Source organism: Cherax quadricarinatus, chromosome 76 (assembly GCF_038502225.1).
Source record: "Cherax quadricarinatus isolate ZL_2023a chromosome 76, ASM3850222v1, whole genome shotgun sequence".
Taxonomy (NCBI): Eukaryota; Metazoa; Arthropoda; class Malacostraca; order Decapoda; family Parastacidae; genus Cherax; species Cherax quadricarinatus.
The window spans coordinates 18,034,827-18,055,433 of record NC_091367.1 but is presented as its reverse complement, the minus strand read 5'-3'; the positions used below and the strand labels follow the sequence as shown (position 1 = coordinate 18,055,433).

The window sequence follows — 20,607 nt, the reverse complement described above, 5'->3', positions numbered from 1 at the left end:
CTTTGAGGCAGGTACTGTTTAGCAAAATAATATCTGGTCTCTCTGCTTCAAGGAGCTCGGCCAGTAGGTGTCTAATTGTAAAGTAAGAACATACGTTGAACTGAATCGCTTTAAACATGATTTAATGGTTTCGTCATATCAAAGTTAATGTCAGGGGAGGAGTTTGGATTAAAGCCCGTGATAGTGGTGCCATCAGGGGATGTGTTTTTGTAGGTGTTATGGACCCGTTTCCTGGAGGGGGAGGAAGAGATAGATCTGTTTTTATGTTCTTTGGTCTGTCTGTCAGAAGTTGGGGCAGGTTTAGGTTTGAGTGGATTTTGTCTGGAGGTGGAGCTGGATCTGGATGAAGTTTTGGTTGTGGTGGAGGAGTGGGCGAAGGTAGATGTAGAGGAGGTGGAAGCTTTGGTAGGGGATGAGGAAGTGGAAGCTATGGTAAGGGATGAGGAATTGGAAGCTATGGTAAGGGATGAGGAAGTGGAAGCTTTGGTTGGTGATGAGGAGGTGGGTAAGGAGGTGGGGGAAGGGGTGGTCATAGGAGCAGCAGTTGGGGTGTTGGTGGGAGGGGTAGAAGTAGTGAAAAGGGGTAGGGGAGGAGGAGAGCTGGTGGGTGTAGGAAGTGGGGGGAGAGAGGGAGGGGGTTAGAGGTTGTAGGGGGTTTAGAAGAGAAGCAAGGAGGAGGGATGATTAGAGAAGGAAGATTGTTAGCACGCAAGATTAGGTTAAGGATATGTGAGTAGTCTGATTGGTAAGCTTGAGAGATTACCATTGCAGAGTGGGCAGCAGTGGTGAGTTTACAGTTAGTTTTGTAGTCTAGTATGGATGTAGGTGTAGATGGAGAGGTGTTTGTAGTCTTTGTGTTGGTGTTTGATGTGTGTAGGGTAGAAGAGGTATACCAAGTGCGTGGGGAGGCCCAGGCATTGGGGTGGAGGAGGGCGGTTTGGTAGGGAAGGGAGGGAGGTTGGCTTGCTCTGAGGGAGGAGAGAATGTCTTTTCATGAGGGGCAGGAATCTGCAACTGCAGTGTGTGACCCACCGCAGTTAGAACATTTAAGGGGGAGGTTGCAAGTATTCCAGAAGTGGCCAGTTGCTGTACATCTGGAGCAGACTTGTGCAGATGTACATTTGTTTTTGCCGTGGCCGAATTTGTAACATTTAAGACATTGTGTGATTGGGTGGAAGTTCGGAGTGAAGAGAGTGTTTGGATGAATGCGAATAGTCTTGGCAAGGATTCCTTGACTGAAGAGTGTAGAGGCCTCAGAAGGAGTAGAACAACGTATTTTGAAAATGGTAGAGTTTTCGGGTCTGTAAATATCGTCAACAGAGACTTTGTTCTGATGTCTTTTATTAAGTCTTCTTTGTCATTGTCATAGGCTGTCAGGAGAGAGTAGTCTACGTGTTTAGCAATGACTGTGCTTTAGGCACGGTGCTCAGGAGTCCAAATAATGGTGAAACCTGCGTTGAGAAGTTTTTGTCTGGTATCGCTTGAGGTGTATGTTTCGTAAGAATGTTTATCAAGGAGTTTAAAGCCTGAGTTAGTTTTGAAGACTTTTTGTTGAGGTGCACCAGTGATCTGATATAATAAATTTTCAGGACAGATAGTGGCATCAGGATTAGAGAATTTGAGGTTTAGCGAGAAGGAATTGGATTTAGAAGAGGCAGAGGGAGGTGCAGGCGGTAGAGGGAGAGTGGAAGGGGGTTGGGAGGTGGAAGGCAACGAAGGCATCATCTAATTACGTAAAGATGACATAAGAGTTGTGGCTGTGACAATCGGCTAAAAATTGAGAGTACTCAGCTAGGCAAGTACGTGTAAGTAGACACGTACTTGCCTGGCGCAGGACACTGAGGTGGTGAACTGTAGCTTGATGGAGCACTGTATATCCTGAGTGGCGGCGAGACTGACTGTATGGCGTGCAGTCAACAGGCGTAGAGCCTTCAGGCAGCAACAGGCTTCCTGCACTTGGGTAGGCAACCACCGATGCACCAATCCTGATGGTGAAGAGGAAGACGAAGTTCCAGCATGCACCACTCTAAGCTAAGTCTCTCCGAACACGGGGTAATGTGAGAGAGGCGAGATCGTCGATGATCAATGAACAGACTTTGCCTGTGTGTGTGTGAAGATCAAGCGACAGTATTGAGACTTAAATACTGTCCGAAGGAGAGGTGCAGAGTAGTAGTAGTAGTGCGAATGTAGCCACTGAGAGGCAATGTCCATCTCAGATCAAACAATTCTCACTTGAAAAAATTGTCCAAGGTGTTTTCTCTTCTGTACCAAGATGCCATTGTGTTGCAGTGTCTGACACTGAATATCAAATAGTATACAATACCGACAGGTTGTATACTATATTATACTAGTCCTGTATCTAATTCTTTTGCTGTCCTGGGCTCAGACGTCCCTATTTCAACACCTCAGTCTGTCCTCACTTCTTCGTGTTCTACCTCACAAACCCCGGTATCAACAAGACCTCGTACGACACCTCTTCCCAATCGTCCCTCTACTTCTCAGAGGTCCAACAAATCTCCTTTAACCCCTCCTTCCCTTCATCCACCTCCACATTTTAACTTCCCGTTCTCAGTACCTGGGTCTTCCCCTTTCACTGGCTCCATTACAAGTGTGGAGGTTCATCCTCCTCCGTGTACTGTGCCTTCCTCCCCTGTCCCCTCCCAAGTTTCTTCCTCTTCTGCCACCTCCCAGGTTTCTGCCTCTTCTGTCCCCTCCCACACTTCTCCAGCTCCTTCCACGCTTTCGCCCCCCCCTACCATGGTACAGTCCATTACAGTTCCAATCTTTATTCAAACTCCAATATTGTCTCCCATACTACGTCTCTAAACTCCGAAACACTTGAAGCAATCTCTGAATATATTGCAGAGTCCAAACCATCAATGGACACTGATCCACCCTCTGTCCCTTCTCCTTATTCTTCTCAATCTGTGCAACTCCTTTCTTCACAGCGCACCATTCCTTCACTTCTTGAACGTTTTCCTTTGCCACCGCATGTGGACTTTTCTAACCCCTCTAGTCCGTAGGTACCCTTACCTACAGACTTCAGGTATCTTTATCATTGCCAATCATGGCCTATTTACAGTGGAATATATGTGGCCTCAGGGGTAATCGGGGTGAGCTTCAGATGTTGCTCTCCCAGTTTTCCCCTGTTGGTGTTTGCTTACAGGAACCAAAATTACACTCTTCTGTTATCTATCCCATCTCAGGCTATAATTTATTGTATTCTTCAGATCCTTTTCCTGGTGGGACCTTTAATGAAAGTGCCCTTCTTCTACGCATGATATTCCGAACCATCAGCTATTTGTTCATACATCGCTGCATTACACAGCAGCCTGTATCCACTTGCATAGGTGGTATACACTCTGTTCTTTGTATCTCCTTCTCGGGCATTATCTACTCCGGGTATTGCCTTTCTTGTTTCGTCATTACCGCCACCACTTCTGTTACTTTTCAATTTTAAAGCCCATCATTTCCTCTGGAGGGGTTTCACTGTGATTCCCGTGGCATTCAGTTAGAGGCTTTTCTTGCCACCCACCCCCTCCATGTTTTTAATACAGGTACTCGCACCCATTTTGATCCTCGGACTCATACTCTCTATTGCATCGATCTCTGTCTGCTCTTCCTACGCTGCATTAGACTTCACCTGGCCTGTTCTCCCGGATTTACATGACAGTAATCATTTCCCAATCATTCTTACTTCCCCTTCATATTCTTCACCTCTTCGTAACCCACGCTGGCAGTTTGATCAGGCAAATTGGAACCTTTACTCACATTAACTGTTTTTAGTGAGGCTCCTTCTTCGTTCTCCATATATGAGCTTTTACACCTCTTCTCGTCCTCCGTTTTAACTGCAGCTTCTCATTCTATACCCCAAACTTCGGGCAGGCATTCTCAGAAATGCGTGCCATGGTGGTCTCCTGCTTGTGCTCGTGCAGTATGTTTGAAACGCGCTGTGTGGGGCAGGTACCGGTACAATAGAACCATGGAGAGACTTCTTGATTTAAAGCAAAGCGTGCGACCACTCGCCGTGTCATCCGTGACGCTAAACGCACTTGCTGGCGAGATTATATCTCCACCATCACCTCTGCTTCCTCTATGAGTGCAGTCTGGAAAACATTACGAAAACTGAGTGGTAAATATTCTCCTGACCCGGCTCCTGTTCTGCGGGTTGCCAGTGTTGATATAGCAAACCCACTAGATGTTGCCAATGAAATTGGCAATCATCTGGTCCGTATTTCTCATGGGCTCCATCTATGCCCCTCGTTTCTTTCCTCAAAGTCTGCCAGAGTTTTAGCACCTTTGGACTTTTCTTCCCTCAGAGAAGAACAGTATAATGTGCCTTTTACACTTCAGGAACTGGAGACAACACACTCAGCTTGCCGATCATCGGCAGCTGGGCTGACGACATTCATATTCGTATGCTACAACATTTACATCAGTCAGCCCTTGCAGCCCTATTACGCCTTTTCAATCTTATTTGGTCACAAGGAGTTCTTCCACAGCTGTGGAATTCTGCCATTGCTCTCCCTTTCCACAAACCAGGTACTACAGGACATGAAGCCTCCCACTGTCGTCCCAGTGCTCATATCAGTGCAGTTTGCAAAGTGATGGAACGCCTGGTAAATAGACGTTTAGTGTGGTATTTAGAGACACACAACAGTCTCTCCACTCGTCAATATGGCTTTCGTAAGGGCCAATCTGCCATAAACCCCTTACTACGCTTGGATACGTATGTTCGTAATGCTTTTGCGAATAACCACTCGGTTATTGCAATATTTTTTGACCTTGAGAAGGCATATGACACAACTTGGAGGTATAATATTTTGGCCCAAGCCCACTCCTTAGGCCTCCGAGGCAATCTACCATCCTTCCTTAAGAACTTTTTAACTGACAGACATTTCCGTGTTCGGGTAAATAATGTGCTCTCTCCGGACTTTATCCAAGCTGAAGGTGTCCCCCAGAGATGTGTTCTGAGCACAACACTTTTTCTCCTTGCTATAAATGATTTGGCCTCTAGTCTTCCATCGAATATTTGGTCATCACTCTATGTTGAAGACTTTGCTATTGCCTGTGCAGGCGCTGACTGTCACCTCATTACAGTTTCTCTCCAGCATGCGGTCGACCGTGTTTCCAATTGGGCCACCACACATGGGTTTAAATTTTCCAGTACCAAAACTCACCAAATTACTTTCACTAGACGCTCTGTCATCTCCGATCATCCTTTGTACCTCTATGGCTCCCGTATTCCTGAACGTGATAGTCAGGTTTTAGGCCTCATGTTTGACCATAGATTATCCTGGGAACCACACATTACCTCTCTGAAGGCAACTTGTCACAGCTGGCTGAATCTTCTTAAAAACCCTTGCTCATCTTTCATGGGCAGCTGATCGTCGAACTCTCCTTCGCCTACATTCCACCCTCATTTTTTCGAAACTTGATTATGGTGACCAGATCTATTCAGCGGCCTCTCCTGCTACTCTCTCTAGCCTTATCCCCATTCATCACCAAGGATTACGTTTATGCCTTGGTGCTTTTCGCTCTTCCCCTGTTGAGAGCCTCTATGCAGAAGTGAATGTTCCATCCTTATCCAATTACCGTGATGCCCATTGCCTTCGCTACTATGTACGCTCTCATGATCTCCGCAATCCTTCCATTTATAGAATGGTCACCGATATTAGTAGACATGCTTTATTTGTTTGCTGCCCCTGTTTGCTCTGTCCCTTCTCTCTTCGCCTACATGTCGCTCTTGTCTTCTCTTCAATTACCACCTTTCTATGTTCATGTAGCATCTCACTTTTCCCTATCCCCCTGGGAAGTTCCAGCTGTTCGAGTATGTTATTTCTCACTCCTTTACTCGAAAGCCCAACTGTCTACACGGTAGCTTCCTGCTCTTTTTCTTTACCACTTCCACTCTCATTCTCATGCCATTGCAGTGTACACAGATGGCTCTAAGTCTTCTGACGGCGTAGGATTCGCAGCAGTGTTTCCGGACAGCGTCGTACGAGGGCATTTACTATCTTCGGCTAGTAGTTTTACTGCTGAATTGTATGCCATTCTTGCAGCACTTATCCGTATTGCATCTATGCCTGTGTCATCATTTGTGGTTATCTCGGACTCCCTTAGTGCTTTACAGGCTATACAGAATTTTGATACACCTCACCACTTAGTCCTCCGTATCCAGCTTTGGCTATGCCGCATCTCTACCAAGCATAAAGATAATGTTTTTTTGTTGGGCAATGAACAGGCAGACACTGCTGCACGGTCAGCAGTACATGACCTACCAGTTTCATATAGAGGTGTTCCATTTGCGGACTATTTTGCTGCAATAGCTACCCACTTTCACACCCGTTGGCAACAACGTTGGTCTACTCTGCTCGGTAACAAACTTCAATCTATTAAACCGAGTATAGGTTACTGGCCGTCTTCTTGCCACCAGTGTCGAGGTTGGGAGACTACTCTCTCCCGTCTCCGCATTGACCATACTCGTCTTACTCATGGATATCTCATGGAGAGGCGCCCTGCTCCACTCTGTGAGAATTGTCAGGTTCAATTATCAGTCAGCCACATTCTGTTAGACTGCCCACTTTATCAACGAGCACACAGAATTTACCTCCAACGTCGTCTTCGCTCCGCTGCTCTCTCTCTACCTTCCCTTCTCGCTGACGGACCCAACTTTCATTCGAACTCTGTCATTGACTTTTTGACATCAACTGATTTACTCCACAAACTCTGATTATACCTTCAGTTCTTTCTACCTGAATCTCTTACTGCCCTCTACCCCCGCACTATCTCGTGCCCTGCTGTTTTCTGTAACCTACTGATCATCCCTCTCCCCTTCTGCCATCCAATACCCTCGCTTCCTTCCCTACCCTGCAGCGCTGTAATGCCCTTGTGGCTTAGCGCTTTTTTTTATTATAATAATTGTTAGACGAAGAATGAGGGGAGACATGATCGAAGTGTGTAAGTGGAAGATAGGTGTTAATAAAGGGGGTATTAATAAGGTCTTTAGGATATCTCTCCAAGAGAGAACCCGCAGTAATGGATTTAAATTAGACAAGTTTAGATTTAGAAAGGACATATGAAAGTATTGGTTTGGAAATAGGGTAGTTGATGAGTGGAACAGTCTACCTAGTTGGGTTATTGAGGCTAGGACTTTAGGCATCTTCAAATTTAGGTTGCATAAATGTATGAGTGGGAGGGGTTGGATTTGAGTGGGACTTGCAAATGAGTGGATAGTTATCAGACCTTATTTCTTGGGGAGCATTGAAAATTGGGTTGGGCAAATGTTTTGTTAGTGGGATGGACTGTAAAGGACCTGCCGAGTATGGGTCAACAGGCCTGCTGCAGTGATCCTCCTTTCTTATGTTCTTATACTTTCCTATGTCCTTTTTAAATCTAAACTTATCTAATTTAAATCCATTACTGCGGGTTCTCTCTTTAAGAGATATCCTCAAGACCTTATTATTATCCCTTTTATTAATACCTATCTTCCACTTATACACCTCGATCAGGTCTCCCCTCATTCTTCGTCTAACAAGTGAATGTAATTTAAGAGTCTTCAATCTTTCTTCATAAGGAAGATTTATAAAGCTATGTATTAATTTAATCATTCTTCGCTGAATGTTTTCAAACGAATTTATGACCATTCTGTAATATGGAGACCAGAACTGAGCTGCATAATCTACTGCATAGAAAAGACAAGGTGGACAGACAGGATGTTCCAGAGAACTGACAGAGAAACAAGGGGTCACAATTGGAAGTTGTAGACCCAGATGAGTCAAAGGAATGTTAGAAAGTATTTCTTCAGCCATAGAGTAGTCAGGAAGTGGTATAGCCTAGCAAGTGAGGTAGTGGAGGCAGGAACCATACATAGCTTTAAGATGAGGTATGATAAAGCTCATGGAGCAGGGAGAGAGAGGACCTAGTAGCACTCAGTAAAGAGACGGGGCCAGGAGCTGAGTCTCGATCCCTGCAACCACAATTAGGTGAATACAAACACACACACACAAGTATGTACGCTTTCACTTGCCTAAACACAAAATCGATATCATTAATTAAACATTAATTTAAACCAGAAACGTATCCTGGATACGTTATTAACTTAATTTATAGGCATTTATAAGCACCAGCATTATATTAACACAATAGACACAAGACGAACATAAACATACCGTTCACAAAGGTTTAGATACTTCACACCTATATATATCCTTACCTTGACCAGGTGAATATTACACTTGCAAGTGATAAACCATATCAATAATATCTTGACCACATAAATGATGGTCATGTTACAATACTTCAAAGGTAAAGTTTATGAATAAGTTAACTAAGACTGGTATTTACATTCTACATTGACATATACACCATACTTAATGGCCCGAAGACATATCAAACTAAATACTCACAATGCTACACATTCACAAAGATTCTCAAAATACAACGGTGCTAACACTTGAATAGGTATATACCGATTTCTTATTATAGGTATTGACATCCTACCTAATATTAAGTGTTTATGGTGCTAAACAAAGAACATAGAATAGCACCTCACCGGAAAGGTTGGAGGGAGAGGGTAAAGGAGGTTTTGTGGGCGAGGGGCTTGGACTTCCAGCGTACGTGAGCGTGTTAGATAGGAGTGAATGGAGACGAATGATTTTTGGGACCTGGCGAGCTGTTGGAGTGTGAGCAGGTTAATATTTTGTGAAGGGATTCAGGGAAACCGGTTAGCCGGACTTGAGTCCTGGAAATGGGAAGTACAATGCCTACACTTTAAAGGAGGAGTTCGTGATGTCGGCAGTTTGGAGGGACTTCTAAACTGTCGTATCTGGGCGCCTCTGCAAAGACAGTGATTTTGTATGAGGTGGAAGTGTTGAACGATGAAAGTATTTTTCTTTTTAAGGATTTTTTCTTTATGGGTCACCCTGCCTCAGTGGGAGACGACCGGCATGTTGATATATAAGTCGTGCCGAATATGTAAAACTGGTCAGTTAGCAAGAACTCATTTAAAATTTAGTCCTTTCTAAAATTTTCTCCTATACGTTTAAAGATTTTTTTTATTAATGTTAATGTTAAAAAAATTTAATTTTACACCAGAAGAATCTTAGAAAACTTTCCTAACTTTATTATATATATATATATATATATATATATATATATATATATATATATATATATATATATATATATATATATATATATATATATATATATATATATATATATATATATATATATATATATATATATATATATATATATATATATATATATATATATATATATATATATATATATATATATATGAATGATCTGGGATAATCTAACGGGCTCAGAAACCAGACATGCTCCCCCCAACAACTACAAACAATCGCACTGGGATGGTCCAATAGTGGAAAATATAGCCTCAACGATGCTTCAGAGTGTGTCAGGGAAGGATAGAGCCCGCCTGCTGGCAGTGAGAGCCCCTCATGCTGGGGACTTTCTGTTGGCTGTTCCCAACTCCAGCCTTGGCACACGCCTCGACCCACAGACCATCCGCATCGGTGTTGCCCTTCGACTTGCCGCCCCTATTCTCGCCGAACACAGGTGTATTTGTGGCAGTGAAGCAGCAGACCGATTCGGGTACCATGGTCTTGTGTGCCGTAAATCCGAGGGAAAGATTGCAAGACATGAGGAGGTTAATAACATTATCAAGAGGAGCCTCACAACAGCTGGATGCCCAGCAGTAAGGGAGCCACCCCAACTATGCAGATCTGATGGCAGCCAGAAGTGTCCAGATGGTATCACCCTTCAAGTCTGGACAGATGGGAAGCAGGTGGTGTGGGACTATACATGTGCATCTACCTTGGCTGATACCTATCTCCAATACACCAGGGAGGAAGGAGGGGCAGCTGCCAGCTTTAGGAAGTCCCAAAAGTCTAGAAAATATGGAGAACTTGCCCATCATTATATGTTTGTTCCCATAGGCTCAGAGACCCTTGGCTCATGGGGAAAGAGTGCATCTAATTTCCTTAAGGAGTTGGGAAAAAGACTCATCAGGGTAACTAGGGATCCCAGGGCAGCTAGTTTTCTGTTCTAGCGGCTCAGCGCGGCTGTTCAAAGGGGTAATGCATGCTGCATTTTGGGCACACGCCCCAGCTCTGAGGAGCTGGATGAGATTTTCGCCTTATAATCGGTGATACACACGTAACAACATGTACATATATATATATATGCCACCTTTATATCAACAATGTATCTCTTAAATCTTCTGTGCCATATTATGTAATAAAATATTCCTATTGGTAAAAAAAAATAGTTTAAAAGATGGGGTGGTAGGGGAAGTGGAATATTCAAATGGCTTCAGGAAGAAATCCAAATATTCTTCCTTGAAGCCTTTTTATCCACTTCTCCGAGGCTATGGGTCCCGCAATTTACACCAGAGGTGGACCCCATCCTATATATATATATATATATATATATATATATATATATATATATATATATATATATATATATATATATATATATATATATATATATATATATGTGTGTGCAATAAGATCACAGTAAACAGGTGATTTCAGAATATGCAAAACAACCACTCTGAAAGAATAGAGAAATTCCAAGCGCTTTCGTGACTACTCACATTATCAAGGAACTATGATAATGTTCCTTGATAATGTGAGTAGTCACGAAAGAGCTTGGAATTTCTCAATTCTTTCAGAGTGGTTGTTTTGCATATATATATATATATATATATATATATATATATATATATATATATATATATATATATATATATATATATATATATATATATATATATATATATATATATATATATATATATAATAGGCTAACATGCTCTTTTTGCTTGGTTGGGCTTGTGTATGTTAGGTGTAATCATCCTCGAATCTTCAGTCGAATTATAACTGAAGTTATTAATTCATAAATAGGTTGGGAAGCCTCGTTTTGTTTATGAGTTTGTTAATTCATCATTATTACCAGCTCAGTTAACGACATCTTGTGGGTGTGTAGCTATCCTGAAGAACTAATATTCCATTTCTAGCGTATTAAGAATAGCTAGATTATCTTTTTAGTTGTTAAATCCCTTGATTGAGAGGAGAATTATTTTGATTCATTCAGTGTTGGTGCAGAACTCCTGCTTTCAACACTCTTGTTGAGAGTTAATTTGTTGATCTTTGGTTCATTTTCCCTTATTCTATTTACTAAACAAATAGGCAATGAAAAGAAAAATAAAGACAATGCTGAAGTTGTAATAAAGTTGGTAGAATTACCGACAATATGTAAAGTAAAAGGACACAAGTGCAACTAATGTGATATTTATTGTGGCAACGTTTCGCTCTCCAGGAGCTTGATGACTTGATAAAGCTCCTGGAGAGCGAAACGTTGCCACAATAAATGTCACATTAGTTGCACTTGTGTCCTTTTACAATGCTGAAGTTATTAGCAGAAATCACTGAGATAGAAAAACAGTGATTAAAAATTATTCGGTGAAGAGCTTAAGGGAGGGGCGAGCAGAATCACCAACTTTTTATCAGATTTCAATGGGATTGTGACAATGGGTTAAGCAACATAAAAAAAACGTATAGGCTGTATTTGTATTGACTGTAAGCCTTCAAGTTAAATAGAAAAAAAAATAATTCTGGACAATTTTATGGGTCCTAGGACTTTCCTTTTTCTACTAAATTGGGAAGATGTACAATGCTCTAGTTGACATCAGATGATTAAAGCTGCCCACTCCTGGGGATACCTAATAATGAATAATAAATTTAAATCTGAAATATATTTAGAATTTAAAGTGGCTAGTAAGCACCTCACACGCTTGTGTGACATCAACTACTAATTCATCATTCCATTTTCTTGCCACTTCCTCAAGTCTTTGTATAAATGCGAAAAATTACTACCAATACAAAACCAAAACACTGCATAATTGGTCTAATATTATATTAGTCAGTTTAATTCTTTTCATTAAAAAAATATCACTAATTTTGTCCCACTATTCTACTGCTATTCAGGTTTGGATTGTTTACTTTCACTTAGTGTCAGACTAACTTTAGTTTTGATGAATAACATACATAAAGCAACCTTGGAATTGTTCAATTCCATAGATGTATCACCTACCAACAGCTTAACTAATTTAATTCAGTGACAAGAGAAAAGAGACATATATAATATTTGAGCGACTGAATAGTTGTGGTCATATAAGAGTGGGCAGAACTGATAGTTGTGGTCATATAAGAGTGGGCAGAACTGATAGTTGTAGTCATATACGAGTGGGCAGAACTGATAGTTGTGGTCATATAAGAGTGGGCAGAACTGATAGTTGTGGTCATATAAGAGTGGGCAGAACTGATAGTTGTGGTCATATAAGAGTGGGCAGAACTGATAGTTGTGGTCATATAAGAGTGTGGCTGATAGATATAAGAGTGCGCAGAACTGATAGTTGTGGTCATATAAGAGTGGGCAGAACTTGATAGTTGATAGGTCATATAAGAGTGGGCAGAATTGATAGTTGTCATATAAGAGTCATATAAGAGTGGGCAGAACTGATAGTTGTGGTCATATAAGAGTGGGCAGAACTGATAGTTGTGGTCATATAAGAGTGCGCAGAACTGATAGTTGTGGTCATATAAGAGTGGGCAGAACTGATAGTTGTGGTCATATAAGAGTGGGCAGAATTGATAGTTGGGGTCATATAAGAGTGGGCAGAACTGAATGTTGTAGTCATATAAGAGTGGGCAGAACTGATAGTTGTGGTCATATAAGAGTGGGCAGAACTGATAGTTGTGGTCATATAAGAATGGGCAGAACTGATAGTTGGGGTCATATAAGAGTGGGCAGAACTGAATGTTGTAGTCATATAAGAGTGGGCAGAACTGATAGTTGTGGTCGTATAAGAATGGGCAGAACTGATAGTTGTGGTCATTCTAGAGTGGGCAGAATTGATAGTCGTGGTCATACAAGAGTGGGCAGAACTGATAGTTGTAGTCATATAAGAGTGGGCAGAATTGATAGTTGTGGTCATATAAGAGTGGGCAGAACTGATAGTTGTGGTCATATAAGAGTGGGCAGAACTGATAGTTGTGGTCATATAAGAGTGGGCAGAATTGATAGTTGTGGTCATATAAGAGTGGGCAGAATTGATAGTTGTAGTCATATAAGAGTGGGCAGAATTGATAGTTGTGGTCATATAAGAGTGGGCAGAACTGATAATTGTGGTCATATAAGATTCCTCTTTAAGGGGGGCTCCTTGTCCTGGAAAAGAGGCTGTCGGTCTGAGGAATTGGGCCTCTTGATCTTCTTCATCCGACCGAACCTAATTACCCCACAATCCCCACTTTCCCTATCCCATCCTCCCTTTTTCTTTTCCTCCTCCTCCTCCCCACCCCTCTCTTTTGCCCTTCCTCTTTTTGGCCTTAGGGATTTTTCCCACAGGCACGCTAGTTCCTAGGTAGGGGAAAGAGTACCGGGGTCCATCCCATTCCGTTGAGGTTCTTGGCAGATGTGTAGTTTGCCGTGGAATCTGGATCCCCTGGGGATGTCCCAATCCCTTTCCAGTCTCCCGGGAGGTGGCTTTGGGTGTCTTTCGGGCGACGGGTGTATCTCTGGAGGCTGCCTTTCAGATTCCAGGGGTGATGGCCAAAGGAGGTATGCTTTGTGGCAGATATCCGGCCGCCCTCTCTTTTTCCCAACGAGGTAGCTCGGCGGATGTGAGGTTGCTATCCCGGATTGTTGGTTTACTGGCATAAAGGGTAGGGTCTGGCACTGGTTCCATGCTGCATCTGCGTTACTTGCTTGCGGGGCTGTGGTCCTCTTGGGCGTGGAGGGAGATTTCTGGCCCTTTCATTCCTCCTAGAAACTATCCTTCCCCAGTCCCCCCATTTTATTCTTTTTTTTCTTTATTTCTTTTCTTTATTTTTTTCTTAAAAATAAAAAGAAAGCAGTAACCTAACCATGGAAGTTCCAATCCATGACCCCGCTACCCTCGGGCCCCTTCTTGTTACAGCACCCCGTTCTGTCCTCGCCTTGTCTTTTGACCACTCTTTGGACACTCCTAATACCCCTGCACTTCTTGCTGGTGCTGTTTCATCACCCACTTCAGGTGATGGGGTTTCGACTGACTCCTTCTATTTATCTGACCTCCACTTTCCTTTGACTATGCTTCCGGCCTCTCCCTCTACAGTGTGGCAATTTTCGAATCGCCAACCTGTCCCACGTCATACCAACTCTTGTCCCACTCCTAAACGCCAAGGCAATTGCCTGATAATACTTCTTTGCCACTTTCTCGTTCTTCTCAGAAAAGACCAACACGTTGTGCTCTCCCTTTCCACGCTCAGTTTTGGAATGCACAATGGACTAAATTCTTTACATCCTTTATTGTTTATCTTTCTGACCATAGTATTGGCAAAGCGCTCCTATGCCATGTTAGTAGAGATATTTCCTTTCACACTCTCAAGTTCACGATATTTCTCTTCTTACACATATCAATACTATTCCTGTCACTATCGAAAAGCATTATTCCCTCAATTCTTGTAGTGCTACAGTTATTCTGCCCCATACCATAATCCAACAGAATTTCCAGACATGTGGCAATGATATTCTTGAACAGCTGGAACTCCAAGATCTCCCAATCCTCAAAGTAGACACTTACGTCCTTCCTGCCCATGGGCAGAGACTTTACCCTTGTAATGTGGCTCGATTAACTTTCGACAGCCGTGAACTCCCATCTTCTGTTTATGTAGCAGGACATTTACATGTTAGTAAGGTGATCCCTACACTGCAACAGTGTAGAAACTGCTGGCGATTTGGTCACCCTGTGAAATATTGCAGATCTGTAGCCGAATGCCCAGTCTGTGGTGGTGATGATCATTCTAATACGTCTTGTAGTCGATCTCCCTCTTGCCTTAATTTTCATGAGGCTCACCCTTCTTACTCTCGCCGTTGCCGGTCTACTTAAATGAGTGAAAAATCCATTGCCTCAAAGAAACTGAAGGTCTCCCTTATTCTATGGCACTTTCTCAACTGCACCTCCAAGGGAGACTGCAGCGTGTTTCTTATTCTCGTATTTCTAAGCGTCCCCCCACTTCTGCGGCCCCATTTTCTACAACTTCCTCCGTGGTTACCCCTCCCATAGTCACTCCTGTCTCTAATTCTTTTGCTGTCCTGGGCTCAGAAGTCCCTACTTCAACACCTCAGTCTGTTCTCACTACTTCGTGTTCTCCCTCACAAGCCGCAGTATCGACAAGACCTCGTACGACACCTCTCAATCGTCCCTCTACTTCTCAGAGGTCCAAAAAATCTCCGTTGCTCAAATCTCCTTTAACCCCTCCTTCCCTTCTTCCACCTCCTCACTTTACCTTCCTGGTCTCTGTACCTGGTTCATCCCCTCTCACTGGCTCTGTTACAAGTGTGGAGGTTCACCCTCCTCCTCGTGCTGTGCCTTCCTCCTCTGTCCTCTTCCAAGTTTCTTCCTCTTCTGCCACCTCCCAGGTTTCTGCCTCTTCAGTCCCATCCCACACTTCTTCAGTTCCCTCCACCCTTTCGTTCCCCCCTACTTTGGTACAGTCCATTACGGTTTCAATCTTTACTCACCCTCTTCCTCCCATCTCCAAGATTGTCTCCCATACGACGTCTTTGAATTCCAAAACACTTGAAGCTATCTCTGAGTATATTGCAGAGACCAAACCATCACTGGACATTGATCCACCCCCCTGTTCCTTTTCTTTCCTCTCCTCCATCTGCTCAACTTCTTTCTTTGCAGTGCACCGTTCCTTCACTGCTTGAATGCTTTCCGCTACTGCCGCATGTTGACTTTTCTAACCCCTCTAGCCCATAGGTACCCTTACCTGTGGATTTCTTGTATCTTTATCATTGCCAATCATGGCATATTTAAAGTCTAATATACGCGGCCTCAGGAGTAATCGGGGTGAGCTTCAGATGTTGCTCTCCCGGTTTTCCCCTGTTGGTGTTTGCTTATTAGAACCAAAATTACACTCTGCTGTTATTCTTCCCATCTCCGGTATAATTTATTGTATTCTTCGGATCCTTTTCCTGATGGGGCCTTTAACGAAAGTGCCCTTCTTCTACGCACTGATATTCCATACCATCAGTTGTTTGTTCTTACTTCGCTGCATTACACAGCAGCCCGTATCCACCTGCATAGGTGGTATACACTCTGTTCTTTGTATCTCTCTCCTTCTCGAGCATTATCTATCCCGGATATTGCCTTTCTTGTTTCGTCCTTACCGCCACCAGTTCTGTTACTTGGCGATTTTAATGCTTATCATTTCCTCTGGGGGGGAGGGTCTCACTGTGATTCCCGTGGAATTCAGTTAGACTGTTAGAGGCTTTTCTTGCTTCCCACCCCCTTCATGTTTTAAATACAGGTACTCCCACCCATTTTGATCCTCGTACTCATACTCTCTTGCATTGATCTCTGTCTGCTCTTCCTCTACTGCACTAGACTTCACCTGCTCTGTTCTCTCGGACTTGCATGACAGCGATCACTTACCAATCATTCTTACTACTTCATATTCACCACCTCTTCGTAGCCCATGCTGGCAATTTGATCAAGCAAACTGGGACCTTCACTCACAAGTAACTGCTTTTAGTGAGGTTCCTTTCTCGTCCTCCATTGATGAGCTTTTACACCGCTTCTCTTCCTCAGTTTTAACCGCAACTTCTCATTCTATACCCCAAACTTCGGGCAGGCATTCTCAGAAGTGCATGTCTTGGTGGTTTCCTGCTTGTGCTCGTGCAGTATGCTTGAAACGCGCTGCGTGGGGCAGGTACCGGTACAATAGAACTGCTGAGAGACTTCTTGATTTTAAGCAGAAGCGTGCGGTCGCTCGCCATGTCATCCGTGATGCTAAACGCACCTGCTGGCGAGATTGTTTCCACCATCACCTCTGCTTCCTCTGAGTGCAGTCTGGAAAAAAGTGCGGCAATTGAGTGGGCAGAACTGATAGTTGTTGTGATACAAGAGTGGGCGGAACTGATAGTTGTGGTCATGTAAGAGTGGGCAGAACTGATAGTTGTAGTTATATAAGACCACAACTATTAAGTTGTGGTCATATGAGAATGGGCTGAGCTGATAGTTGTAGTTATATGAGTGGGCAGAACTGATAATTGTAGTCATATGAGTGGGCAGAACTGATAGTTGTCATATGAGTGGGCAGAACTGCCAGCAAATTACAACGGTACTAACAAGCACTGTGAAACATGCTCGTCACAGCTCCTACCGTGTCATCTCTCCGCTGTTATGTCACCTTCTCTCCTATAAAGGTACTTATGTGATTTATTCATTAACTAGTCAGAAATACTGACACTTGATGCAATCACACTTGTCAGACAGCAACGTTCTACTTTTAACACTTGCCTACTTATAACACTTACCTTCATAATCAACAGAATTTCGTAAATGATTGACCGTAAGTGCTGTTAACATCGGGGCAGGTCAAACCTGAACACTGATTCCATGGTCAGTACATTATATCTCCACTATTATACTTTTAATACAGAATTAAAAACATACCGAGGGCGGGGATTGAGCTTGTGGCGAGTTCAAGCCCCGCCCGTGGTATGGTTTCTTCGCGTCATTACGATTTCGTGAGTCACTATTAATACATCATCGTTCCAAGACAATATAACTCCTTTCTTATGTCTGTGTATTATTTTCATAGTTAAATGTCTCTAAAAAATCTCCCAGGTGTTCCATGTGTCTTACTCATCGATGTTATCTTATATTGATTTAATTAAACAGTAATTATAATAAATGTTATAGTATAAAAATTTTTAATGTACATTATGTTATCTAACATATCTACATTAATTGTATTATATGTGAAGCATAATTATAATTTCCACTAATGAAAGCTGCAACTCTTATTTCCTTTGTCGACAGGTTCAAGTTTCTTCGAGGAGAACGAGCTGTGTGGCAGAAGATGAAGATCATTGTCTTTGTCATAGCACTCTCCATCTCAGCTTCTGCTGCCACTACCACTGTTAAATCCTTCAGTAAGGTAAGTTAAGCCAGTTCTGCCTGGCCTCTTCTGCCATCATCTGCTTCAGTTAGCATTTTTAGGATTAGGAGTATCTAAATTAAACTTGTTTCAGTCTCTACGCTATCCCAGAAATACATCCCGTATATCACATACCTGGTGACCCGGTGGCCTGGTGGCTAAAGCTCCCGCTTCACACACGGAGGGCCCGGGTTCGATTCCCGGCGGGTGGAAACATTTCGACACGTTTCCTTACACCTGTTGTCCTGTTCACCTAGCAGCAAATAGGTACCTGGGTGTTAGTCGACTGGTGTGGGTCGCATCCTGGGGGACAAGATTAAGGACCCCAATGGAAATAAGTTAGACAGTCCTCGATGACGCACTGACTTTCTTGGGTTATCCTGGGTGGCTAACCCTCCGGGGTTAAAAATCCGAACGAAATCTTATCTTATCTTATCTCTTAAGCCCAATACACCTCAAAACTATCAATAGACAGAGGAGATGCAACACAGTTATCTGCAGTTCTAGGAGCCATAACTCAACACTACTAAAATTTCAGGAGATAGCAACAATTTCATGATGCTAAGCAGTCTTAATGATCACACTCAAGAATCCTAGTACAAGATTAAAACTCTCTTAAGACTCAGGAACTGTAGATCAACACTCTCCGAAGACCAAGAATCTCTAAATTAGTTTCCACTTATTTTAAGGCCTGGCATAATATTATTAGTATTAAATTTTATCTTTTATAACTGTGATGATCATCACTCAGAAAAACAGACCTGTAAACTTGACAAGATTATTACAGAATGGTATGCTAAGAAAATATGACTAGTCGCAAGTACCTCACTACTCTTAGGTACCTGGCAAAGAATTATAATAACATCATTTGTTTTCATAATAACACTACAAGTCAAGGCTTTGGAACAGCACAATCACCAGGCATTAATAATGCTGCTAGGCATGAGAAATAATATGAAATCAATGGTTCACTTGACAAAGCTAAATGATGAAATGAGAATATCATTTTATAATATGGAATAATGATCATGTCCGTAACGAACCTAGTGTTAATATTATTGACACATACAGGAGGTTGGAAGCCTAACCACAGGAACATCACTGCATAGAGACAGTATTATAGGAATGTATAGTGAACAGTGTGTTATTGTGAAGGGAACATCATTTTCTTTGCCAACCCTGCAACTGCAACTTTCCGTGAGGAGCTTGTCTTCCCGCGAGACATTAGCTAACAAAATGAGGTGAAGGAAAGTGCTGGAGTCCTGTAACTCCTACAAGTATCTACGTGAGAGTAATTCACTCATACAAGTGTCACTGAATAAAAGCTACAAAATGACTTCAGAACTGCCCGGTGGCCTGGTGGCTAAAGCTCCCGCTTCACACACGGAGGGCCCGGGTTCGATTCCCGGCGGGTGGAAACATTTCGACACGTTTCCTTACACCTGTTGTCCTGTTCACCTAGCAGCAAATAGGTACCTGGGTGTTAGTCGACTGGTGTGGGTCGCATCCTGGGGGACAAGATTAAGGACCCCAATGGAAATAAGTTAGACAGTCCTTGATGACGCACTGACTTTCTTGGGTTATCCTGGGTGGCTAACCCTCCGGGGTTAAAAATCCGAACGAAATCTTATCTTATCTTATCTTAAGCATGCCATAGATTGGTCCTAACTAAACGGACACAAAAATCATTACTGCATAGTGAAGAAGCCATACGATCTTCCTCTCAACGCTCTCTCTCCAGCTGTCAACACTTGACTGACAACACGTATAACTAGAGATATGTCAACAATAACAATATTAATAATGATAATATAATACTCTTTATTTCTACTGGCTACAACTATTACAGAGCTATTTGTGGTCCAAAAATGAAAATCTTTATACCAGTGCCAATGAAAAAAAGTTATTAATCATTCTGCAAAATATTTTTTTGTAAAACTATTTTTTATGAGTTGTCATATTTGACAAGTTCGGCTTATTACCAACCACACACACACACACACACACACACACACACACACACACACACACACACACACACACACACACACACACACACACACACACACACACAGGAGCTATGACTCTACCCCTGCAACCACAAATAGGTGAGTACACACACACACACACACATATATATATATATATATATATATATATATATATATATATATATATATATATATATATATATATATATATATATATATAATGTGTGTGTGTGTACTTACCTAGTTTCTGGCCCCGCATCTTCACTGGTCGTTACTAGGTTCAGCCTCTCCCTGCTCCATGAGTTTTATCATACCTCTTCTTAAAGCTATGTATGGATCCTGCCTCCACTACATCACTCTCCAGATTGTTCCACTTCCTGACGGAAGAAATACTTCCTAACATCCCAGTGGCTCATCTGAGTTTTCAACTTCCAGTTGTGACCCCTTGTTGCTGTGTCACATCTCTGAAACATTCTGTCCGTATTCACACTGTCAATTCCTCTCAGTATTTTATATGCTGTTATCATGCCCCTCCCCCCATCCTCTGCCTTCTGTCTTCGTCTTGCCAGATTGAGTTCCCTTAATCT

At 42.5% G+C, this 20,607-nt stretch overlaps 1 protein-coding gene across 2 annotated transcripts in view; it reads left to right on the top strand.

The window, feature by feature from the left end:
- The window catches only part of LOC138854951 (uncharacterized), a 156,548-nt gene that overhangs the window by 84,438 nt on the left and 51,503 nt on the right, over nucleotides 1-20,607 (top strand). For both annotated transcript variants that reach the window (XM_070101104.1, XM_070101105.1), the window contains one exon: nucleotides 17,912-18,029. In XM_070101104.1, the coding sequence (XP_069957205.1) occupies nucleotides 17,912-18,029 (118 nt within the window). The remainder of the gene's footprint in view (nucleotides 1-17,911; nucleotides 18,030-20,607) is intronic.